The 26,921-nt window shown below is 29.6% G+C and overlaps 2 protein-coding genes across 5 annotated transcripts; one reads left to right on the forward strand and one right to left on the reverse strand.

Moving 5' to 3' along the window:
- Positions 1-245: 245 nt before the first annotated feature.
- LOC107934685 (BES1/BZR1 homolog protein 4) lies at positions 246-4,327 on the forward strand. 3 transcript variants are annotated; one of them, XR_001693985.2, is made up of 4 exons: positions 475-1,174; positions 3,044-3,801; positions 3,873-3,973; positions 4,185-4,327. XR_001693985.2 is itself a non-coding variant. In XM_016867166.2 (3 exons), exons 1-3 carry the CDS (start codon positions 959-961, stop codon positions 3,874-3,876), a joined length of 978 nt encoding a protein of 325 aa, XP_016722655.1. In that variant the 5' UTR covers positions 246-958; the 3' UTR covers positions 3,877-4,327. The 3 variants fall into 3 exon arrangements, 2 of the variants coding, with proteins under 2 accessions (XP_016722655.1, XP_016722656.1); XM_016867166.2 differs by having other exon boundaries at positions 246-1,174; positions 3,873-4,327; XM_016867167.2 differs by lacking the exon at positions 4,185-4,327 and having other exon boundaries at positions 472-1,174; positions 3,044-3,888.
- A 14,926-nt stretch (positions 4,328-19,253) lies between these two features.
- On the reverse strand, positions 19,254-23,275 carry LOC107934692 (uncharacterized). 2 transcript variants are annotated; one of them, XM_016867173.2, is made up of 5 exons: positions 23,072-23,275; positions 21,249-22,157; positions 20,921-21,121; positions 20,471-20,666; positions 19,254-19,851 (listed from the first exon to the last, which is right to left on the reverse strand). In XM_016867173.2, exons 1-5 carry the CDS (start codon positions 23,138-23,140, stop codon positions 19,667-19,669), a joined length of 1,560 nt encoding a protein of 519 aa, XP_016722662.1. In that variant the 5' UTR covers positions 23,141-23,275; the 3' UTR covers positions 19,254-19,666. The 2 variants fall into 2 exon arrangements, with proteins under 2 accessions (XP_016722662.1, XP_016722663.1); XM_016867174.2 differs by having other exon boundaries at positions 21,249-22,197; positions 23,072-23,203.
- Positions 23,276-26,921: the final 3,646 nt, after the last annotated feature.

Consider the following 26,921-nt stretch of genomic DNA (forward strand, 5'->3'; position numbering starts at 1 on the left):
TGCTTTTCTTATTGGATAGTCATCGACGACAAAGACGGTTGCTGAACCGATAATAAGAATACTGGACACGTGGCTTCCAAACGTCACACTTTGGTCACGCAGTTAGAGAGACTAACATGTCGCTTTATCATCTGCATTTTCACTTTTTCCAATTTGTCCCTCCTTTTTCTTAAAAAAAATTAATTTAAATATAAAAAAATTTTATATTCCAAGATATAATAATTATTCAACACATTAATATCTATGGACTTGTTCAGCTAATGCTTAAAAAATCCTCTGCCTCTATTTTTTTTTTTCTTTAAAACAACTTCTTTGAGTTGATGTTGATGCAAATTTTAAATTATTTACATTGTTATTCACCTGTATTTTATTAGCAAAATTTTCAATGATCAGTGGCAAAGTTGTAAATTGAGAAAAGATCAAGGGCGATTATATCCAATAAGTACAGTTTTAGCTGACCACCTCGCAAATCCGTGTTAATTTCCAAGCACTTGTTCATTTCATTTCAAAGCTTTTTCTATCAAACATACATCTTCTGTTTTTCTTCCCGGGTTTTTAACTTTAACAACCCAAAACCATTCCCGGTTTCCCGGTCTACCCATTAATCCGTCGATTCGATTCCACCTCCAACTAGATTTTATCAAATCTGCTTTCACAGTTCCCCACCGATTCACCCGTCTGTAAGCGCCGCCGTTTTATATCTTCAGTCGCCGATCTAAAATTTCTAAACTTAAGATCCTTCTCCGATCAGCTCACGATTGAAACGGCGTCGTTGCAGCAAAAAAAATCATCGCTTTTAACTTCACACACACGATTCTTATTCTCTTTCCCTTTAAAATTTTTGATTAATTTTACTCAAATTCTTTTTTTTTTGTTTTCCTTTTAATAGGACAATTTTTTTTCTATAAATTCAATAATTCTAGGATCGATTCTTCTTCTTTTTTCCCTTCGATTTGAAATGACGTCGGGGACGAGGCTACCGACATGGAAAGAACGAGAGAATAACAAGCGGAGAGAGCGGCGGAGGAGAGCAATAGCAGCGAAGATCTTCGCCGGACTTCGGATGTACGGTAACTATAAGCTTCCGAAGCACTGCGATAACAACGAAGTTCTCAAAGCTCTTTGTAACGAGGCCGGTTGGACCGTCGAACCCGATGGAACTACTTATCGTAACGTAAATTACTATCATCACTTGAACTTTTTTTTTCTGCTCTTTGTTAGTTTATTGATTAATCTTATTAGGGAAAAGATAGAAGATAATGCCAATGGAACGGTTATTGTTTTGTTTGAAAATGAAATTTCACTGAAAATATACGTTTTGTTAATAGCTTGTTTGAACTCTAAGATTGCTTGTTTTATTTTGTTTGTAATTTTTGAAAAATCGAGACAACGGAAAATTGCTATTTCGGAATTTACTCTCTTTATCGATTTCTTTTGGCGTAATTTAGCACGAAGATCATAGTTTTTAATGGAGTAATAATAAATTAATAATTACAAAAAATTCCAATAAAACTGCGGTCCGTATGCTAATTTGTGCCGCTTCTTGCGGTGCATGTTAATCAACGGAAGTGTCCCCGTTGTGCTAACATACGCCGATTCTGGCGGGCTAATGTTGAAATCGGAGAAACAGGAAGATCTGCTGCCAACGGTTAAAATGCACGGCTCGAACCGGAGTTAGTGTTTTACACACGGCATCAATTTGTTTTTTAATTCTTTTCACTGCTTTTGTTTATTAGTGTTTCTTCTTGTTTGAGGTATTAGTGTAATTTTGTATGCTGGATCAGGGCAGAAGCGTCATTTTATTAGTCTTCTCTTATTTAGATCTGGTCAGCCCTCTTTTTTTAATATCTTTTTATTATGTGTTTTTTTACTCTCACTTTGGCCAACGCGTGAGCCGTGAAGTACCAACGAAAGATGCTCTCTTTCTTTGATGACCGTATTCCATATAACTTGTAGTTATTCCAGATGAGAAAGAACATGGGACTGATCATCACACTTAAAAAAGAAACCCAATTTGCATAGATCTCGAGGAGAAAGACCTAACTACCCTTGTTAAATTGATGATTGTGACTGTAGTTTTTGCACCATGTGAATTTACAGTGTGCTCTGATTTACTCTTTTTTTTTTTAATTGCTAAGTAACAAAGAGTCACTCGTTTGCACAGTTCCCCACTTTGCCTAACTTTCATTTTCAGTTGATCATACAAGAATTTGCGTTTTCTTCAGACTTGGCAATCCGTTTGTGTTTGTATTTTTTTAATAATTGTGTTTAAGCCTTTAAGGTTTTATAGATATAATAATATTTTTATACGCAAATAATTGATTTTATATAGATTCTGGCACATGTTATGTTTCTTATTTATTTTGTTTGTTTATGGTTGCTTGGCTGTATTTACAAATTATCACACCTTTTGGCCAATTTATTACCCCATTTTTATTATCACACCTTTTGGCCAATTTATTACCCCATTTTTACTTGTTTTGATGTCTTAGCTTGATTACTCAACTAATTTAATTAGTACGGCCTACAATTGTTTAGAACTCTGAATCAGATGGACTATGTCTAAGACTGCAGCTCAAAGGGGGAGTTGAGGTTTTTATCATGCATAAAACAAGGGTTTTTGCTTCTAAGCAAACTGAGGATTTAGCAGAGAGATGAGGTTTTCAGGGTAGATATTGTGATTTGTATGTCTGATATGTGAACTGGTGGAATAACATTGTGTAAAATGACCCAATTACTAAAGCTCCAATTAGCTGATATTGTTCACATATGAAATGTTTTAAAATGGAAAATAGGATTATTTTGATGGAAAAGCGAAATGAAGGGGTGAATATAATGATGCCCTAGTGTGGTGGAATTAATGACATTCATAAGAACTGGAATTGCATGTCTAATCAAATGATGGAATGAGTTTTGGTTTCTGAGATGCTATTTGTTTAAATTTCCTATTTCCTGGGTTGAGTATACTTTGCAGTTATGGTAATTTTATCGCTGCATGTGATTCTAGGAATTTAGGGCACTGATAAATATCTAATTTCTGCAGGGTTGCAAGCCTGTGGAGCGCATGGATATAGTAGGTGGATCTGCAACAGTGAGCCCCTGTTCATCTTACCACCCAAGCCCTCGTGCTTCTTACAATCCGAGCCCTGCATCATCATCTTTTCCAAGCCCAGCTTCTTCTTCGTATGTGGTTAATCCCAATGGTGATGTGAATTCTCTTTTCCCATGGCTCAAAAACCTCTCATCTGCATCCTCATCAGCATCCTCTTCCAAGCGTCCCTATAGCTATATTCATGGTGGTTCCATCAGTGCTCCTGTCACCCCTCCATTGAGCTCACCAACTGCTCGAACCCCACGAATGAAAAATGATTGGGAGGACCAATCTGCACTTCCAGGTTGGAGTGCACAACAACATTCTTTCCTGCCTTCTTCAACTCCCCCTAGTCCTGGTCGTCAAATTGTTCCTGACCCAGAGTGGTTTTCTGGACTCCAAACCCCTCATAGCCGACCAACTTCTCCCACATTCAGCCTTGTCTCCTCAAACCCCTTTGGCTTCAAGGAGGAAGTTTTAGCCGGTGGGGGTTCCCGCATGTGGACTCCCGGGCAAAGTGGGACATGCTCACCTGCAATAGCTGCAGGTTTAGATCAGACAGCTGATGTTCCAATGTCTGAAGTTATTTCCGATGAGTTTGCATTCGGAAGCAATGCAACAGGGCTAGTAAAGCCATGGGAAGGAGAGAGGATTCATGAAGAATGTGGATCAGATGATCTAGAACTCACTCTTGGCAGTTCCAAGACTAGGTGAGTTTGTAAGCTCGTTGCATCAATTAGCTAAAATTGACCATTTTTTAACCTTGTTACCTTAACTGCAGATAAAAGTCCGTGTGAGAAAAAAAATCACTGCCCTCTGAGTGTGAACTTCGATCCCATATTTATGCTCTCCGGAAAAAGAAGGGAACAAAAGGGACTCGAGGTGAGCCCGAGTCTGAGCCGTTACTCACTCTTGTTTTAGTTTTCATTAATTTTTGAAGATTTAACTCTGAATTATACATATATAGTTTGTACTGAAGGCACCGAGGTAGTTTCATAGCCTCGTAATCGGCGGCCCTTCTCTATTTAGATCTTAATTTTCCCGAAAGGAAAGAACTGTTATACTTGTATGATTGTTCTTGGTTTTTGTTTAGGTTTGCCATTAGAAGAAATGCCTGAATGACTGTTTCTCAATGGCGGAATCATTTGTGAGAATTAGGATAGGTTAAAGTTTTACCATTTTCTCGTTGTACATCGCACACATTTTAACCTTATCATTTTGTCACGCTTTTGAGTATCCAAGTCCACTTCATCTTTTCCTTTTTTTATTTTATTATTTTCAATCCTTTTTCTTTTTTAAATCCATCTGTTTACAGTTTTTGTTGACCACACCACTGCGATTTCTGCTAATGGAACTATCGGAATTGCTGTATTATGTCACGTTTTTTGTTTTTATATTCACAAAACATGTGAATGTAGGAAGGTAAATGATTTCAGCTACTGATGCTATTTTCAGTGCTATTGCTTAATATATATATATATAAATAAAATTTGAAATCAAACCAAAAGAAAAGGAAAACAAAATAAAAACAAGAGGGCGTGGATTCGGATTGGGTATTTTTTTGGATTCATATTATTGTTTGAATTGTTTTTAATTTGGGTTTTCTCGAGCTTTGATTTTTTTGAGCTCGGCTCTTTTGGATATGGATTTTTTGGGCTTCGGGTGGATTTTTACATATTCATATAATTTTTGAATTTTTAAATTATAAATATTTTAATTTCAATTATAATATAATAGCACAATTTAAATTTATTTTATTAAAAGTATAAATTATATATAATATGCATTAATGTTACATATTTGAATTATTATTAAAATATATATAAAAATACGGGTATTAAAAAATATTAAATTGATGAAAATAATAAATTTAAATATTCATATTCTAAAATATATATTTCGAAATCCAAATGTTTTATTCTAAACTCAAATCTAATAAAATATAGATAATTATCTAAACTGAAAATAAATTAATAAATTAATTATGTTTATAATTTCAAGCTCAAAATAAAATGAAATATTCAAATTAAATTTGTAAAATTTAAAAACACAATTTAAAATCTAATTTAATAAGAACAATATTTCATTAAGATGTCAAAATTTTTATAATATTTTATATATTACCAATTATATATATCTATTGTAATATGCTAAATTACAACAATTACTGGTACTATAATGTGTATTAATATATTATATAATATTATATTGTGTATACTATAATCTATCATATATTATTATTTATAATTAATAAAATATACATCATTATATCAAATTAATAGAAGATGACATATATTAAAATTACGAGTATTATTAACAATTTAACTGAATAAATATATATATTAATAGATAATCATATAATACCATTTTATTACGTAAAGGCTACTAATTTAGATTGTATTCTCAATTGATATGATAAAAACGACAAATTTATTTAAACCTTATGTGGATGACAAATACAACTACTTCGATAAATTTAATGATTAAATTGTTAAAATAAGATATATATTTTAATGGTTTTAGTAATAATCATATACTATATTATTATTTTATGTAATAGTATATTATTTATTATAGTTAATGATTAAAACTAAAGTAAAAGATTGAATCAAGTCAATTCAATCAAATCGTATTTGTTAACTTAGTTTTGATTTTAGACAGATTAATAGTTATAAAATATATTATTAAAGAAAGGCAATATTATAACAGATACTATAATAGTAATACATGATACATTAATTATTATATATGTTTTGTTTATTATTATATTATGTAATGTTATATTATATCATATATAATATTGTAATGTTTTATTTGTATGCATTAAACATTGTAATATTATATAATACTATATCTTTTTACTATAATTTATTAATAGTTTTAGTAGTAGTATATTATCTATAGTTAACCCTTAAAACCAACTTAATAAACCGAGTCAAAAAAATTCTATAATTCAATCAAATTGATTTAATTATGTAGATTTTGAGTTTGGACCGATTAAAATTTTATACCCGAATCCTTCAATGCCTAAATTCACTCTCTAAAACTTAAATCCCAAATAAAAACAACACATTTTCTGAAATCCAAACCTAAAATATAATTTTACCCAACTCAAATTCATAAATATTAAATAATTAAAATTAGGAAGAAAGGAGTCCTCGTAGTTTATAGATTTGAATAATAATTAATTTTATATCTTTATTTTTAAGAAATATTTTTATATATTTATTATACATATATAATTATTGTATTAAAAATATTTTATATTCATATATTTATTAAATTAAGTGATAAGAATTATGAATAATTAAAAAATGTTCTATTGATGCTGAAATTGAAACTTTTGTTGTATTGATTGAGCTTATCATTTAACGTAGACAACGGATGTTTATTATTATTTTCCCCAAATTGTATGATTTTATTCATGGATTAATTTTTAATATAAATATGTAATATTTATGAAAATATTTTCATAAAATAAATAACTATAATTTATTTTTTAAGTAATATCATATAATTATATTAATTATTAATGCTTATTCTACTTGTTCAATTATAGATTTAGGTCTTTTAGATTCAAATTTTTTGAACTCGAAATGATTGAGGTAGAATTTTTTTATAAAATTAACTCAAAAATATTCTTATATCAATGGAAATTATAAGTACAGCACGGAGTATAAACTGTAAAAATACCAGACAAATGGAGAAACACAAACTCTACCTTTTTCCCCATGCAAGTTACCCGATCATTTAAAAAAAAAAAACAGAGAGACCTTCATTTATTCTAAGCAAAGGTCCTATTTTTCCAAGGTTTTACCATTCTAATCATAAGAAGAATATGGTGACTTTGGAAAGATAGTGAGATCCATATCTAATCTCTGAACCTGACAGGTCTGAAACACTTTAACATGCTTTCCAACCATAGTGGTAGTTTCAAGCTTTGCATGATCACATCGGTCTAATTTCTTTCCATTGTTTAATATTTGTTGGATGGATTGTGACTCATACATGTTAAAGAGGATGTGGTCTCCGGCCGGGACATGGTCGAGGCCTCATCGAGAACGGATATCCGCCATGTCTTTCTATGCTTTCCCTAATTGCTTCTCTGCCTTGTTCTATCAATGAAGGCTTATCAGTACTGCTTCGAAATTTATAGGCTTTAGGCTGTTCTTCTGCCACCAACTTTACCATAGAAAACTCAACAAACAAGCGAGCCCCAAAGCTCCAAATCAAGAACAAAGCAAACAGTGAAATACAGAACAATACTTTGAATCTAGCCATTTCAGGCCTCTAATCTGCGTTACTGATATTCTGCATGGACGCTTCAATGCGGGGTCCTATTTGTAGCCCTTTCTCCACCACGTTCTGTATGATAATAAATAAATGAAGTTATTTGGCCGGATTAAACCTCACTTAGGCGTTGCAACAATATCAAATCGGGTGAGTTGGAATCATTAATAAAAAGTTGTCTGATGTGGATCCCCTTGATTCCTTGGTTTTTAATATCTATCGAGTTCAATTTTTTATCAATAGCTTACTACAACGAGACTCCATCCCATTGGGTGCTCAATCAAAACTCCACTTATTCTTTTCCCTTCTGATAAAAGAGAGAAAAATAAACAAACCAACAGCTACACCCAGCACCATTCTTACCTCATGTATATATATCATCATGCAGTACTTGAAGTATCATCATGCAGCACCATTCTTAATTTTTATAACTACTTTTTCGACACTTGTAATTACTGTTTCCATAGAAGCTATTGAATCATTTTATACTTTCTTAGTGGAATCAATTAACATTCTCTAGTTTCCACAAACAGGTTTGAGAAGCATGCAGAGAAATTTGTTAGAGAGAGTTGAATATCTTGAGTTAATTGATCCTAAAATGATGCCCAAGGGCATGGCACATATATCAGATTAGGAAATTGTGAGCATGCATTATGATATTATACTAAGGAGAGATTTAAATCTGTGTCATTTTTCTTTAGATAAATTTTAGATCAAAATAGCAGATAATATCTCATAGTTCTGGTGCGAGTTTTATTAGCAACTAGTGACACATAGTCTATCCTGTTAAAGGGAAACAATTTAGGCAACCTTAATCTTCCTTCTGCCATATTTTTATCAAATTAATAATGTTAAAACAGGGCCTTGAGTTAGCAGCTTTCTTTTTCAAGCTCTTCTGATCTTGAAGAAATGAGAAAAAGGGCAACCAAAGGAAAAAAGGAAAGAAGAAAAAGAGAGAGAGAGAGGGTAAATTAGTAACGACCCATTGTTTGGCAAGAAAGAATCAAAGAGAAAATGGAAATCCAGACCACACTGCTTTCAAACAAATTGTGGTGCAATCATGCAAAATGCCAAGACCCCTGACATGGAACACTTCCTTTTTCCTTTTTGTCAAAACGCTAGAGCTTAGAAGACTAAAAACTAAATGAATATTATTGACTTAATCTTTAAGCTAAAACAAAGTTAATCTTGGATTAGTGGGGCATTAATTTTATCTTCAAAGTCGGTAATATGCTTTGGCAAAGCTGAAATAACTAAGTTTGTTGGTTAATGTTCACCTTCTTCATCAACTTTAGTAGAAAAGAAAATATTATCTTCCCAATAAAATATCCTGGAAAATGTTTCATCTCTAGACCCCAAAAAAGAAAAAAAAAGTCATCTTTCCAATAAAACGGTGCCCATTTGACCAAGCATAAAATATCCTGGAAAAAGATGCAACGAAGCCTATATACCCAATTCATGCACCCCCAAACTATTGGGTGTTTAAACAAACGAGGATAAATCATAAAAATAATCACTTTTATTTATTTTAGATTATATTTTTATAGTTTATTCAACAAATTAATTACATAAGCGAAGTAAAAAGTTCCATTACAGCCCAAGTCATTATTATCTTTCCAAATCTCTAAACCTCGTGGGACAATATTTTTACACAGTTTTATTTTTGTTTAAAATATTTTATATTTGGTAATTAAATTAGATGATAATTAAATTCATAGTAGGTTTTAGGTATGATTAATTAATTGGATTATTAAAGAAGAAAAGTTCATCTTCATGACTACTGACTGAACTTCACAATCATTGAGCAATGAGTGAGATGTTACTTCATTGCCACTGAATTTTTAGTCAAATGGGATAACCTATTCCTTTTTCTTTACATTTTCTTCTTCTCTTTGGGTGTAAAATAATTCAGTGCTTTCATTAACCATATTCAACAATTGTCCCCTTCTAATCAAATGACGAAATCTCAAAAAGGTAATGAGTTCTACTGGCACTTAGGTAAAGTGGGTTTGTTCAGTGGAGGATACAATTAAAGCCCCACTTGAACATGTTTTCGTCGTAACCTGTTGGATTTGACGAATGAATATGAACCACAAAGTTTAGGGTTACAATATTTCATAATTAAAAACAATATCCTTTCCTTATTACCGCTAGAGAATTGCGCCGATTGTCGAGTAGTTGGAGAAGGGTTGATGGATTCAAATAGGTTTAATATTAATGAACATTAATCTTCATATATAACATTCCAAGGTCCATATTGTTTGTGATAATAAACAGTGGTTGAACCAAAAATTTTTTTTTGGAGAGTCGAGTAAAAATATACAATTTATCATTTTAATAGTCTATATCTTTATAACTTTTAAATGATTAAATCTAATTTTTTTAATCAAATTTTTATTATTTTGAGGGTCAAAGTACAATTTTACCATTACTAATTTAAAATTTATAAATTATGAATGGGCTAAATAAAGAATTTTCTAATTTAGGCTCCGCATAAATCAAAATGTGATGACATGATTATATTATCACTAAGAGTTGGTGAATTGAGAAATGTTAAACATGAAAAAATTTATGTAAAGTTATTCATAGGGCCGAATCGGATCAAGAATTGATTTTAAATTAAATTTTATGTTTAAAATTATTTTTGAGCCGGCTTGATTTGTCAAAAAAAATTAATTTCATCAACATGACCTTTAAAAAACCCAATGAAACCAAAACAATCCTAACTCCAAGAAAAATTGTAATTGACCAGAAAAAAGAAAAAGTAGAAATAAAAGGTGAGAGTTAGGGTTAGAGGTGATCATGGATTGGGCTACCCAGCCCGGCCTGACGGTCCGCTCAAAAAATGGGAGGGTTCGGGTAAAAATATAGGCCTGAAATACGAGTTTGGGAAAAAAATGAGGCCCGTTTGCCTCAGGTAAGACATTTTTTGGCCTGGGCCCGACATGCCCCGCCCCAAATTCTATATTAAATATATATATTTTAAACTTTTAATTTGAATTATATATTAAATATTTTTATTTTTTTATTTTTAATTAATATGGACCGGGCCGGGTTCGGGCCTAAAAAAATGACCTAAAATTTTGTCCAGACCCAACCCGATTTGACCCACGATCACCTCTAGTTAAGGTTGAGTGGCTTTCTAAATCACCTCTCCAATTTTCTTAGCTTTCAATGGGAAGGATTTGGATATAACTTGACAAGTTAAAAGAAAAGACAACCTAAACTTGTTATGGTGTTTGACTGAAACTTTAATAGCTTATTTGTTAATCATCTACAACAATATTAAAATAAATTAATAAAATAACATTAAAACAATCTTTTTGTTTTTATTTTTAATTTCAGAATTTGAGTAAAAGTTATCACTCCATTAATTTTTTTAAATGATTTCATATATATATATATATATATATAAAAGAAATTTCATCAACATATCCTTTAAAAAACCTAAATGAAATCAAAGCAATCCAACGTCAAAAGCAACTCCAAGAAAAATTGTAATTGATCGTAAAAAGAAAAAGTACAAGTAAAAGGTAAGATTGCTTATGTCACAAACTTAAGTATGTTTATGTCACAAAGTATGCTTACGTCACAACCTAAATCATGATTTTAAATAATAAAAAAAGTAGTTTTTCAAATCAAATTTTGATTTTAAGTTAGGTACAAGTTAAATGGTCAAAATTTTTAACTTTTGAAAATGTATTTTTCAATAAAATTAATTTTTAATCCCCTCGTTAAATCTTTTATTTTACAAGATTAAATTTAGGATAGGCATTTTATTTTTTTAAAAGTATTTATGGACAACCATGATAAACATTATCAAAATTTTCAAAAGCACTTTTCAACCTCAATGATAAACTAGCTCTTAAAAATTTTGGGAGGCACAAGTGATACAAATAAAGAAAAGCCTAATTATTACTATGGTGTATGTTTTTTGGCATAATGATAAATTTAACTCTTATTGTTTACATTTTTTTGTCAATTTGATCATTATTCATTTTTTAGTTAAATTTGACACTTAACCTTTTAAAAAGAGCCAAATTTAACCATCCACTTTTCGGAAAGAATTGAATGAAAGGCATTGTTTTATTATTATTATTATGGAGTTTATACTCAACCGTCGTTAAAGATTTAACACTTGAATAATTAAAATGAAAACGCCTTGAAAATTAGGTGATGACATTGTGAAGATTTCATTTTGGACACCCAAAATGAAAATACCATAAAAATTAAAATTAAACAAGCGATTGAGAGTTTACCCTAATTTTAATTTAGATTACTTTATGGTTGTTAATTACTTAGACTTTAGGAACACATGTTTAAATTAATTTATGATTGACAATTTAGACTTCATTTTGATAATTAATTACATTGTAACTCATTACCATTATCTCTAGACCCCAAAAAAGAAAAAAAAATCATCTTTCCAATAAAATGGTGTCCCATTTGACCAAGCATAAAATATCCTGGAAAAAGATGCAACGAAGCCTATATACCTAGTCATGCACCCAACCTATTGGGTGTTTAAACAAATTAGGATAAATTATAAAAACAATTATTTTTATTTATCTTAGGTTATATCTTTATAGTTTATCCAACAAATTAACTACATAAGGCAGTAAAAAAATTCCATTACAGCCCAAGTCATTATTATCTTTCCAAATCTCTAAACCTCATGGGACAATATTTTTACACAGCTTTATTTTTGTTTACAGTTTTCTATATTTGGTAATTATATTAGATGATAATTAAATTCATAGTAGGTTTTAGGTATGATTAATTAATTGGATTATTAAAGAAGAAAAGTTCATCTTCATGACTACTGACTGACCTTCACAATCATTGAGCAATAGAGTGAGATGTTACTTCATTGCCACTGAAATTTTTAGTCAAATGGGATAACCTATTTTATTCAATGGATACCTTCTTCTTTACATTTTCTTCTTCTCTTTGGGTATAAAATAATTCAGTGCTTTCATTAACCATATTCAACAATCGTCCCCTTCTAATCAAATGACGAAATCTCAAAAAGGTAAGGAATTCTACTGGCACTTAGGTAAAGTGGCTTTGTTTAGTGGAGGATACAATTAAAGCCCCACTTGAACATGTTTTGTTCATAACCTGTTGGATTTGACGAATGAATTATGAACCACAAAGTTTAGGGTTACAATATTTCACATAATTAAAAACAATATCCTTTCCTTATTACCGCTAGAGAATTGCGCCGATTGTCGAGTAGTTGGAGAAGGGTTGATGGATTCAAATAGGTTTAATATTAATGAACATTAATCTTCATATATAACATTCCAAGGTCCATATTGTTTGTGATAATAAACAGTAGTTGAGAGTCGGAATTAAATTGTATGTTTTTACGATAGTAAAAATATAAATTTATCATTTTAATAGTCTATATCTTTATAACTTTTAAATGATTAAATCAAATTTTTATTATTTTGAGGGCCAAAGTACAATTTTACTATTATTAATTTAAAATTTTATAAATTATGAATTGGCTAAATAAATAATTTTCCATTTTAGGCTCAGCATAAATCAACATGTGATGACATGATTATATTATCACTAAGAATTGGTGAATTGAGAAATGTTAAACGTGAAAAATTTTATGTAAAGTTGTTCATAGGGCCAAATCGGATCAAGAATTGATTTTAAATTAAATTTTATGTTTAAAATTATTTTCGAGCCGGCTTGATTTGCCAAAAAAAAATTTAATTTCGTCAAGATAACCTTTAAAAAACCCAATGAAACCAAAACAATCCTAACTCCAAGAAAAATTGTAATTGATCAGAAAAAGAAAAAGTAGAAATAAAAGGTGAGATGTAGGGTTAGAGCTGATCATGGATTGAGCTATTCGGCCCGCTCGAAAAATAAGAGGGTTTGATTAAAAATATAGGCCTGAAATATGGATTTGAGTAACAAAATGAGGCCCGTTTAGAAAACGGGCCGAGCCTCGGGTAAGACTTTTTTGGCCAGGGCCCGGCCTGACCTTGCCCGAATTATATATAAAATATATATTTTTGTTTTTAATCAAATATACTTTTTATTAAATATATATATTTTGAACTTTTAATCCGAATTATATATTAAATATATATTTTTTCATTTTTAATCAATTATGGGCCGGGCCGAGTCCAAACCTAAAAAAATGACCTAAAATTTTATCTGGATCCGACCCGGCCTGACCCATGATCACCTCTAGTTAGGCTTGGGTGGCTTTCTAAATCACCTCTCCAATGGGAAGGATTTGGATATAACTTGATAAGTTAAAAGAAAAGACAACCTAAACTTGTTATGGTGTTTGACTGAAACTTTAATATCTTATTTGTTAATCACCTACAACAATATTAAAATAAATTAATAAAATAACATTAAAACAATCTTTTTGTTTTTATTTTTAATTTCAGAATTTGAGTAAAAGTTATCACTCCATTAATTTTTTTAAATGATTTCATATATATATATATATAAAAGAAATTTCATCAACATATATATCCTTTAAAAAACCCAAATGAAATCAAAGCAATCCAACATCAAAAGCAACTCCAACAAAAATTGTAAATTGATCATAAAAAGAAAAAGTACAAGTAAAAGGTGAGAGTTAGGGGTGGGTGGCTTGCTTATGTCACAAACTTAAGTATGTTTATGTCACAAAGTATGTTTATGTCACAACCTAAATCATCATATGTATGTTTATGTCACAACCTAAATCATCATTTTAAATAATAATAATAAGTAGTTTTTCAAATCAAATTTTGATTTTAAGTTAGGGATAAGTTAAATGGTCAAAATTTTTAACTTTTGAAAAAGTATTTTTCAATAAAATTATTTTTTTATCCTTCATTAAATCTTTTACTTTACAAGATCAAGTCTAGGATAGGCATTTTATTTTCTTAAAAGTATTTATGGACAACCATGATAAACATTATCAAAATTTTCAAAAGCACTTTTCAACCTCAATGGTAAATTAGCTCTTAAAAATTTTGGGAGGCGCAAGTGATACAAATAAAGAAAAGTCTAATTATTACTACGGTGTATGATTTTTGGCATAACAATAAATTTAACTCTTATTGTTTACATTTTTTGTCAATTTGATCATTATTCATTTTTTAGTGAAATTTGACACCTAACCTTTTAAAAAGATCCAAATTTAACCATCAACTTTTCAGAAAGAGTTGAATGAAAGGCATTGCCTTATTATTATTATGGAGTTTATACTCAACCGTTGTTAAAGATTTAACACTTGAATAACTAAAATGAAAACGCTCTGAAAATTAGGTGATGAAATTGTGAAGATTTCATTTTGGACACCCAAAATGAAAATACCATAAAAATTAAGCAAGCGATTGAGAGTTTACCCTAATTTTAATTTAGATTACTTTATGGTTGTTAATTACTTAGATTTTAGGAATACACATTTAAATTAATTTATGGTTAACAATTTAGACTTCATTTTGATAATTAATTACATTGTAACTCATTACCATTATCTTTTTCTATTATCAAAATAACTATAAGATCCAATTACAAATGAAACTCTTCTTTTCTTCTTGTCAAATGTAGGTTATCCATCCTTCTTCTTTAACCTCTCATGTTGTGGATTGTCCATTCAACACCACATCCCACACCATACAAAGTAGACTTAATTTGCCACCTGTCTTCCACTTAAGTGAAAATCACTCCATTTGCTATTACCATATATGCCAATACACACTTCCTTCCTACGCAATTAAAGGGGAATCTATCAAGCCTAACACTTGACATATAGCTACTTAATTCCCACTCATTTCTATGCATTCACAATTAGTTATTTGTTATTTAACCTCATTTTCTATATTTTCCAATTGTGGATAACTTCTATAGGAAAAAGTATTTTTAAGATAATTTAATTTATAATTTCAACATAAAATAATTGAGTAGAAATGTAATCATTAGGGTTTTATTTATACTCTCTTACAATTATAAAGAATTGTAATTCCTTAGATGTGTCTAGTTGACATAGTATAATTATATTGTAATTTCCTATGTCATATTTGATAGTACAAATTGTAATTACGCATCAAATGATTCAAATCATTATATGTATTATATTAGTCTAAAAAAGTAGATAATAATATGATTACGGGTAAAATTAGCAAGAAAAATAAACATCATATATGTAACTTTATCTAATTGTTCTAATGCATTTTTGTTGAGTTATTCCATTTTTAATATTTAACATATGCTTCTTAATTCTTATCATCATCCGTTAGTCCTCAACCATGTTCATTGTCATCTAAATTTAAATCTACATTATTAAGATTATCAAAATTCATTCTTTCATGAACTCTTCAAGATCATCTCAATTTTACCTATAATTAACATGTAAACCTATTCAACCACCTGCAACCACAACTGCAATACATATTGGTTCATATTCTTTAGATGCAGCATCTGCACAAAGTAACACATGCTTTAAATTTTATATATACTTAATTAACAACCATCATGTTGAAACCAATATCTGAAATATTAATTTAAACTTGGTTTAGGTTCTGTTTATTGTTAATGAAGAGGTATATAAAGTCCTCTGTCCCATAGCTCAGTATAAAAATATAAAGGTGTCAAGGTGCCAACCGACCCATCCAAAACTTTTAACTTCATATCCGACAAAATCTCAAATTGCTGCATCTCTCTCAACTATTGATGCTGTGCCTCTTACTGGGCAACTTACATCTCATACATGAAAATTTAATAATTTAATAGTTTGTAGTTTAATCCAAATAATAAAAGAAAAACAAAAACTACCTAATTGCACCTCTTCCTAGGTTAGGAGCTTTGTATTTAATATATATATATATTTCTCCTCAAAACAGGAAAAAGAATATCAAGGATTATTTTTATATAAATATATTTTTCATTTTTGATTTTTCTATACAATAATGTCTAGAACTATTCATAATCCTTCTCTAACTCTTAACTAAAATAATAATACATTTTAACGCACTCAAACTCACATATTCTTGCATTAATAACAATACCGATACCAACGGAGTAAAGACTCAATCGGCATCGTTAGTTGATATTTAACTCGATCAAATCCATCACTTGATTTTGCTTTTATTTAATTTTTATAACAATTTCTACGTTTGTCAACAAAGTCGTACACCCATTCCTATGGCAGAAAGCTCTTTTGCTTTCATTACAGTTCTACATTTCATTCGAATGCTCAAATTCACTGCTTACTGTGACAATAGGTCTCCTCATCACATGGATTAACACGGAAGAGAAAACAAGAAAGCAAAGATGTTATGACACGATGCACAATATGCTTTTTCGGCTAAAGGACTACGAATGATGTTTTCCAAAGAGGATAATGGCTCTGGACTGACAATTTCCAAACAAGATTATCATGAACCAAGTATCAAACGTTAAACACACCATCTCTTTCTAATGTACACACCTCAGGGGCACGAGAGGGCTAAATGCAAATAAATTTTAACTCAAATCCATCACTTCCAACAATCTCATCTAACTTGTATCCAAATGAAAGTTTTCCCCAATTCCCGGAACTATACAACTCTTAACAAATTGGCCCGAGACAAAAGAATGAATGTTGAAGTTGATCATAGAGGAGAGGAGGAGAGGGATTTACATGTTGATACGAGGCACCTTTTCACCTTCCAGTAAATTATCAGAACGAAACCACAATACTTTTAAATGGACTGCAGAACCAATCATCTCTCGAGCTTTTCAAATAGAGAGCTTGATAAAGAGTGGAAGCAGCAGGAGGCATAGGCAGTGAACTGAGAAGAATATCTGATGCAGATAGCTACTTAATTCCCACTCATTTTTATGCATTCACAATTAGTTATTTGTTATTTAACCTTCATTTTCTATACTTTCTACTTGTGGCTAATTTCTATACTAATTTGAATAAAGTTAGGAAAAAGTCATTTTTAAGATAATTTACTTTATAATTTCAACCCAAAGTAATTGAATGGAAGTATAATGATTAGAGTATTAACTATATTCTCTTACAATTACAAAGAATTTTAATTTCTTAGATATATTTAGTTGACAGGGTATAATTACAATGTAATTTTCTATGTTATATTTGGTAGTACAAATTATAATTACACAGTTATATAATTTATATTTTTAAAAAATATTAGTATGATAAAAACTATTTCTAAACAAGTAACAAAAATTAAAATCAAATCATTATATGTATTATGTTAGTCTAAAAAAGTAGATGATAATATAATTACTAAACTAATAAAAATAGCAAGAAAAAAAAATATCATATACAATTTTATTTAATTGTTCTAATGCATATTTGTTGAGTTATTCCATCTTTAATATTTAACATATGCCTCTTAATTTTTATCATCATTTGTTCACCATCATCTGAATTTGAATCTACATAATTAAGACTATCAAAATCTCATTCTTCCATGTATTCTTCGAAACATATGGATCATCTCAATTCCACCTATGATTAAAGTTATAAAATATGCAACATGTTAATACAATCTAAATGTCTTGAACCACTTATTCAACCGCCTACAGTTAAATGTATGTTTAACTGCTTGTTAATATCTTGAACCAGGAGTTGCCTGATACCAAATTACCATTCCAACATATTCCACAACATGTATTTAACAAGTTACTAATTTTGAGTATTGTAAGAGTGCTAAAACCGCAATCACTCGTGACTAACTTTCAAATCTGATTTGTACTTTGATTGGCAATGTTGTCTTTTTAAAATAATTTTTTAATTTTTTTAGAAAAGAGACAATCTTATATGAGTTCGAACACATTTAGCTAAAAAAAAACACTGGCAACAACTTTTATACTAACTAAAAACTCCCAAGTTTTTCTCAAGAAAAAAAATTTTAACATTATTGATTTTTTTAATTTACATTTAAAATTTGATCGCCACAACCGTGAGAGTGTGATGAGTTCAGGAGATGGACTAATAGATATACAATAATAATATAATAGAGTTACTTATGAACTAAGGATTAAATATTACGTAAATGTAGAATAATAACATGTAGTGGCGGAGTGTAGTAGAGAACCAGGGATTATGGTCCCTTAAAATGATAAAATTTTAATTTAGGCCTTTTATAATTTATAGAATTTTAAATTAGTAATAATAAAATTATACTTTAGCCTCTCAAAATGATAAAAATTTAATTGAACTCTTATAAAAATATAGACTATTAAAATGATGAAATTGTAATTTTACTATCATAAAAATATACAATTTAATTTCAATCCCTAAAAGATTTCAGTTCTGCCACTATGTGAATTTCGAGCTAAAAGTGCTAATATGATGTACTCATACATGAAATTTTTTTTTAGAAAAAAAGAAAAGAAAGTTGAGTGGGAAAAGAAAAATAATAAAAAAATATTGTTAATAAATATGTTAGATTGTTGTTAGACAATTAACGAAGGATAATTAATAATTTAGTGATCGAATGTAACAAATCGATAATGTTAATAATCATATTATAATTTTTTAAAATTTGATGAGTAAAATATATTTTAAATAATATATAAATTATTAAATAAAAAGATAGCGCTTTAGCGCACTCGAACCAGCATCTTCTTGTACTAACAACAATGCTAATGCCAACTGAATTAAGACTCAATTGGCATTAGTTATATTTAACTCAATCAAATCCATCACTTGATTTACTTTTATTGCATTTTATAACAATTTCTACGTTTGTCAACAAAGTCATCCACCCATTCCTATGGCAGAAAGCTCTTTTGCTTCCATTACTGTTATACATTTCATCCGAATGCTCAAATTCACTGCTTACAGTGACAATAGATCGCCTCACCACATGGATTAACACGGAAGAGAAAACATGAAAGCAAAGATGTTATTACATGATGTTTTCCAAAGACGATAATGGCTCTAGACTGACAATTTACAAACAAAGTTATCATGAACCAAGTACCAAACGTTAAACACACCATCTCTTTCTAATGTACACACCTCAGGGGCACGAGACGACTAAATGCAAATAAATTTTAACTCAAATCCATCACTTCCAACAATCTCATCTACTAACTTGTATCTAAATGAAAGTTTTCCTCTATTCCCTGAGCTATACAACTTGTAACAAATTGGCCCGAGACAAAAGAATGAATGTTGAAGTTGATCATATAGGAGAGGAGGAGAGGAATTTACATGTTGATACGAGGCACCTTTCACCTTCCAGTAAATTATCAGAACGAAACCACAAAATACTTTTAAATGGACTGCAGAACCAATCATCTCTCAAGCTTTTCAAATAGATTTGAGAGAGCTTGATAAAGAGTGGAAGCAGCAGGAGGCATAGGCAATGAACCGAGAAGAATATCTGATGCAGTGATAGATGGATTACCATAAAATCTAGAATTTTCTTGGTTTCTGGTTGTCACTACACTTCCTTCAAGTGAGCACCCCAAAAATGCACCTGCAGAGGTCACCAAGACATCACAACATCATAAGCCCAATATTTTGTATGCAACCGGTGATGAAGGGGAAAATGGTGCATAAAAAAGCCAGATATATAATATTTAGTAACATTTGGAAATTTCTCATATAAAAAGGTTAAGTAAGCATGTCTTCATAGCTTCGCATTTCCATGCATGCACTCAGCTGCCAACTCTATCTCTACAGGTCCACAAGACTATGGAGTGTCCTCACTATCGCAATACTATCCAAATCCCTTTTGTTTGAAACTCGAGGCTTTTAAACTTAAACCTTAACTTGATTCCCAGTCCATCAACCCCTCTAAGCTAATTTTGACATCATTGTATTCAAAATCTTTTGTTTAGTATTCTTCCTTGGTTATTCAGGGGGGAAGGAATGCACATGGCCAGTAGGAAGGGGTTTTTCCAGTACAGTCAAAACTGGACCCCAGTGGGCAACAAACGCAACATTAACTTAATCTAATAACATTAGCCCCAACTTTCTTCTGGTTAGAGAAAGTAGAACTGGAATAGTTCCGACGGGCTTTCTGAACAGCAAAGCAACAAAACTATGCAAACTAACAAATCCAATCATAAGTTTATTAGGAAAAGAAATCTGACCTTTACTACAGCTGTATGTATAACAAGCAGCATAACCTCCAGAGCCCCCCCGTATGTCAGCTTCAGCAGCTCGCCCAACAATGCCAGCAGCTGCACTCAACCCTGCTCCAACTGATAAATGCATGTTTCCACTAAATGTTGCAACAGAACTTTCGTTTCTCAATACAATAATGAAATCCGTAAATTCACCTCCAGCCTGTTAGATTCAAGAAATAGAAGTAAAATAGTTATAAAAGTACGTTGAGTCAGATTGGCACTACACATTCAATCTTGTGAAGGATAGTGTTCAATGATTTTCAAAACAGTTTCATCATCACAACTGGTAAAGGGAAAATTTATTTTTCTCTATTTGTTTTAGCCTTAATACAAACAGCATATTGAACAACGACCAACATTTTAAAATACAGTAGGAGCTAAGCAGTTAAAGAACCACGGAAAATATCAATTCACCTGAATTCCCCAGCCAACACCACAGGAAGATATTGCAGATGGTGGAGACCATGATCCATCATCTCTACGAGCAACAACAAGCCCTGTTCCAATATTGTATGTCACCATAACCCCGACCTTTGCAACAGTAAGAATTGCAAGCCCTTTCGCTTGTCTTAAAATAGCATCGGGTATGGACTTTTCAGGTTTCAAGGATCCAACCTGCTACAAATTAATACATCCAAACTTAAATGTTTAAGAACTTTCACCAGCTTTATGATATGGTCTATGAGATGAATGCTTTCAAGGATAAATCCAGATGAGTTCGAATTAAAAAGTGAGACATTACCTTACTATAATTGCTAATTGTATTTGCAGCCTTATAAATCTCATATTCCATGGATTGGCCCCAAGGAAAATTCAGCCATGATCTTAACGTACTGAGGTCTGTCAGATCATGGGTAGGCAACTGAGCAGCTCGACAAATGTGGTCCATCAAGTATGGTTGGACGGGCTCAAGCCGCACGCAACAAACATCACATACTCGTTGTGGGTTCCCCATGTGGAATTTCGTTGGTAACAGGCTCCGCCCTTTAGAACATTCATTGCAGAATATCCCACCACAGAATCGGCAATGATGACGGGAGCGCATGATAGGATGGAACCGCACATTACATAACATGCAATTAGAAGCAGCACTGTCAGCCAACCACTTTGGTGGCTCTGCTTCAAGAATTTCATTGACGTTACCAAAATTAGCTTCTGCAAGCGTTTGAGCCATCTCTTTCCAAGTTTGTTCAAGAAGATGGCTGGATAACCAAGTGATCCCATATCTTTGAACATCACCCGAAGCTATAGAACTCACTTTGCCTCGAGCGGCTATTAACATCTCACTGAACACATCCCACATGGTCAGATCCTTACTTTCTCCAATAAACTGATTTGATCGTACACCATCATCAGGAAAGTATCCTCCATTCAGACAAAGGCCTCTATCCCATTCTTCATGTTTATTTTCAGACACAGGAGGGACAGACACAGGTACCCAAACTCCAGTTTCTTCAGAAAATGGGGTATCATAGTAAAAAGCTTCTCCTTTTTTCTGATTTCCATCGATCGAAAGAATTTCCATACTATTGCATCCACTAACTCTAGGATGTACTTCACTTTCAGATCTTTTAAGCTGCTTTCCATCTTGCATAACATCGGTATCTACAAGAGTACATTTTTCTCTACTTTCGTCCACTTTTTCCAGATCCTAACACCATCATTAAAAAAAAAAAGCACTATTGTTTTTCCTTGAACCAAAAAACAACAATAACAAAAAAATCAAAATAAAAATAGCTATCATTCACCAAGATTAACAAGCTATTCCACAAACTAAAAGAACAAAGATAAGCATATTATGCGAGCAAAAAGAAAAAAAAGAAGCAAAATATGCTATAGCCTATAGGTACATTTCGACATAAAACTTGCTGCCATACTAAAATCCATATCAAATTAAATAACCTACAATTTAAACAATGACTTTGCTCTAATACTGGGAAATCACATCAATGCATATCAAGATACACACTAAACATACAAGAAGGAGGACATCTGATAATGAAATACCATCAATATGCAAAGATATCTCTTTACAATAAAGTCTCTGTAGCTATTCATACAAGAATATGTATAACAGCTTCGACTAACAGCTACTCTTAACTCCTTAGCAGACTATAACGGATAGCAAATAGTTACAACTGAACTAATTGTATAACAGCTTCGACTAACAGCTACTCTTGACTAACAGCTACTGACTATCCTTAACAATGCAGAAATGCTAAAACAGAGCGATCAATCTCAGGCATCCAATAGGAACCTTCAATTTTTGTTATACAAAGAAATACTAAGAACAACCCTCTACTTGGAGAAGCTAAATAACAATTAATCCAAATCAGGAAGAAAACTAAAACTAACAGATGCTCCCTTTTCAAAGAAAAAAAGAATAAACAATAAAAGAAAATTGTATTCCATCTTAGTTAAGGTTATTCATTCAACCATCTGGGCTAAACCCAATTAGAAAAAGCACAGAAACAGCATTTACAAACTTTCCAGTTCCTTTTCCTTGGTTTTCTATGCAACCAAACAGATATTTAACACGAGAAAGAAAAAAATAATAAGAATTACCTGGGAAGATAAGAATTGAAACTGGTTGTCTTCTGGTTCAATTTTAGGGTATTTTATCAGCCCCTCCATTGATTCCTTTCGGATTTTTTTTCAAATGAAAAGAAGATTTTATACGACCAAATAGAGAAAAAGAACGAACGAGAGCTAAAACAGTATGTCGTTTTGAGTAAAACATTTATGTTTTTTGCCGTTTTGTTTTGGAGTTACGTACGTCGTTGAGGTAAAGTTGGAGGCTTAAAACTTGGGATCACGTGTTGTACAGAACGGTGTTTTTTTTTTTAAAGCATAAGATACTGTAATTTATGTATATATTTATTTTATTTTGGCTTAATTTCACAGAAAGAACTTAAACTATATCATTTGTTTGAATTAAGTAACAAAACTGTTTTTTATCAAATCAAATACTTAAACTTTATTTTCTTAATCAATTTAGTCTCTGTATTTATTTTACATCTATTACGGAAATAAAGTTTAAGCATCTGATTCGATCAAAAAATAATTTAAGTATCTAACTGAAACAAATGACATAATTAAAGGGTCTACTATTCAATTAAGCCTTTACTTTTTATAACTATAGCTATCATTATTTGTTTTACTGTCTACTATTAATCATGATTGGTGTGAGATGATATTAAGATAAAATCATGATAAATTATAGCATAATGGTGTTTCTGTACTATTGTATCAAGTCACAGATGTAACACACTAACACTTCATTAATTTTTATTTTATTTTATTTTATACAGAAATTAGAATTTAGAACAGTAGCTTTTCTAAAAGTATTTTTTTTTCAAAAAATCAATTATTATTTTTTAAAGAATTATCTTTCTTTATAAAATAAAGAATGATCTTTTTAAAGCAACTAAGTTATGTACACATTGAATTTTAATTTGTTAAATCACTTCAAAAATAATTATATATTATCTATTTATATTATCTTCAATAATATTATCTAGAGAATAAATCTAAAATATTATATATATAAGCTACACAAGTATGTTTCTTTTAGAAAAAAAATTAATGTGTCGTTATAATATTGAAACAAGTGACAACTTGTAATTGCTTTTTAAAAAGTTAAATTAAATAGATAATATTTTAAAAAATAAATTAGATAAGAATTTAAGTACATAAATAAGTAAATAAATATTTATATATCTAATATCTAGTATGTCATATATATTATAATATTTAAAAATGTGAATAACTTATTTTGACACATGGATAATTATTATATTTTAAAAAATTTAAATAAATAAAATTTAAGATTTTAACTAAGATTTAAAAAGGTTAAATAAATTTTAAAAATTTTACCTAAATTTTTTATGTAAGAAAATTAAAATATATACAATTATAATAATATAAATACTATTTAATCATCATAAAGATAAATTAATATTTAAGTTAGTTATCATAAAAAATTTAAAATTATCATTATAATTTAATTTGATTTTTTAAAAATTTAATTTTTAATTATTTCTTGAAATTAAAAAACTATCTATTATCTAATTTAAATTTAAGATAACTAAATTTTTAAATTTTTATATAAATGTTCTTATAAAATTATTTTTAAAAAATAGTATTTTAGTTTCTTTATTTTTAACATATCTTATTCTATTTTTTTACTTCCAATTTTTTTTTACAGAGCATCAATTCTTTTAAATTTCTTCGTATTAAATTATAAATAAATTATATTTTAATTAATATATACAATCAACCCATACATCACAGTTGAAAAAAAAATATAAATATCTTAATAATAATATTACGACAAGTGGCACATATAACCTACTGATTGAGCTACAACTGATTGAGATAATTCCTGTTGCTTTAATTGTAGAAAGAATAATAAATATAGCTTTTCTCCATTGGTTAAATGTTTTTAACCTTTGGATTTAAAAAATATATTTTTTAATTTTAACTCGTTTAAAATATTAATGATTTAACTTTAAAATTTGTTAACACCTTAATTAAATGAAAAATATTGTATTTTAATATATTTTTAAAGATTAATATGTATTGTGTTATCCACTTCTTTTCCTCCCACATGTATAGAATTCAAAAAATGGTATTGGGTATTGAATATTATATTTATAGTTATAATTAAATAATTAATTTGTCAAAAAAATAGATTAAATCCAATGATATTTAAATACGATACTTCAAAATTATTTAGAAAAGCACTTTTAAATACCAATGTGAAAAAAAGTTATATGAATTAAAGGTAAAATCATGCTTTAAACCAAATATTTATCACAGTGGAAAAATTTATCAAAGATGTTAAACCAAGTAAGCAATCTGATTTTTTGACAAACATTTAAAGCTAACATAATGATATATATGTATATATATACATATATATATAAATTAATCATCAGATGGAAATAGAGCAATGTCGGGTGTTGGAGCTGGAGAAGGAAAACCGACACCCATAAATCCAAATTTTTTTATAAGCTCTTTAGTGTTGAGTTCATTGACATTGTCCGATGAATGGTACTTGTCCCAAAACACATGTTTGCTTCTATCTCTGCAAAGTGTTAATGCTAAGTGTCCATATAAGCGGGGGTTGAATCCTCCCAAACGAACAACATGGTGAACCAGCAGTAATAAATCCTACAAAGCAATCATGACATCCATGGATTATCCATTTTTCTTCCAATGATATGATTTTAAAAGAAATTGTGAAATTATGATCTTTGGCACAATATATTTCCTACGTCGCAAACACTATTTGCTATGATTTTCTTCCAACGAAATAGTTCTAGTGACGAAATAAACTAGTTTCATAGAAAATTTTGATTGAAAAAAAATCATTCTCTTGTAGGATTTATTCTATTTTTCTTTTTAATTTTTATCATAGTCTATATATATTTATATAGTTACTATTTGGTACACTGACATTATATAAATTTTATTTCATTATTAATTTTAAAGAATTGTCATATGTTTTTTTTTAAAAATTTTACTGTATTCTTATAAGACACTTGTCAACCCTTAGATCTTGTTTGTGCAATTCAAAAACTCTACTAACAGTATACCAAATATTATTTTATCATTTAAGTTTCCAAATTAGTGTTATGACTCAACCTATCAATAACTCAATTTAAAAATGTGTAAAATCTCTTTATTTTTACAAAGTAATAAATATTAATATGAAGGTTTTTTTTTTGTCTTTTTTCATATGTTTATAAAATATTATCATAATGAGATTTGGACTTAAGGCACCATAATTTTTAAAGCTTTAATTTAATAATTTTAATCGTGTTTTATATTTTTTTATAAAATTATTTAATAGATAATATTTTTTGATAATTTAATATTATTATTTTGGGGGTAATGGACTCACTATATTTGTAGGGATTAGGAATCACATCATCTACAACATCGTAAACATCACCACACTTGAAGCTAACATTGGTAAATTTAGGTTCAAAATTGACATCAACAATACAAAAAAAAAATTAAATTAAATAAATTAAATATTATTATTTTTAAATCACTCGCAATAATTATCATATACTTTTTAAAAATAAATTATTGCAGTTTTTAAAAGAATTATCTTTTAGATTAAATAATTTATCGATTAATTCTATCTTAATATTAATTTCAAATCACTTCACAATAATTATATATACTTATATTATCTTAAATAGTATTAAAAATTAATATTAATTTATCTTAAAAATTAATGATACATCAACAAAAATCAAAAGGATAACCTATTTAAAAAATAAAAAGTAAAAAAAAAAATACAACGGGATATAAATTTTATAGAAATTTTAGATAAATTAAATATTTGTACTATATTTATTTAAAATTTTGATTTGAAAATAAATTTTAAAAATTATTTATA

The sequence above is a fragment of the Gossypium hirsutum genome, chromosome D01 (genome assembly GCF_007990345.1).
Source record: "Gossypium hirsutum isolate 1008001.06 chromosome D01, Gossypium_hirsutum_v2.1, whole genome shotgun sequence".
Taxonomy (NCBI): domain Eukaryota; kingdom Viridiplantae; phylum Streptophyta; class Magnoliopsida; order Malvales; family Malvaceae; genus Gossypium; species Gossypium hirsutum.

What these genes read in the sequence shown, in the direction of transcription:
- LOC107934685 (XM_016867166.2), top strand. Translation starts at nt 959, where the DNA reads ATGACGTCGGGGACGAGGCTACCGACATGGAAAGAACGAGAGAATAAC. An exon ending in ATGGAACTACTTATCGTAAC is followed by an intron (nt 1,175 to 3,043) that starts GTAAATTACTAT and finishes TAATTTCTGCAG; the next exon opens with GGTTGCAAGCCTGTGGAGCG.
- LOC107934692 (XM_016867173.2), bottom strand. Translation starts at nt 23,140, where the DNA reads ATGGAGGGGCTGATAAAATACCCTAAAATTGAACCAGAAGACAACCAG. An exon ending in CAATTAGCAATTATAGTAAG is followed by an intron (nt 21,122 to 21,248) that starts GTAATGTCTCAC and finishes AATTTGTAGCAG; the next exon opens with GTTGGATCCTTGAAACCTGA. An exon ending in GTGTTGGCTGGGGAATTCAG is followed by an intron (nt 20,667 to 20,920) that starts GTGAATTGATAT and finishes TGAATCTAACAG; the next exon opens with GCTGGAGGTGAATTTACGGA.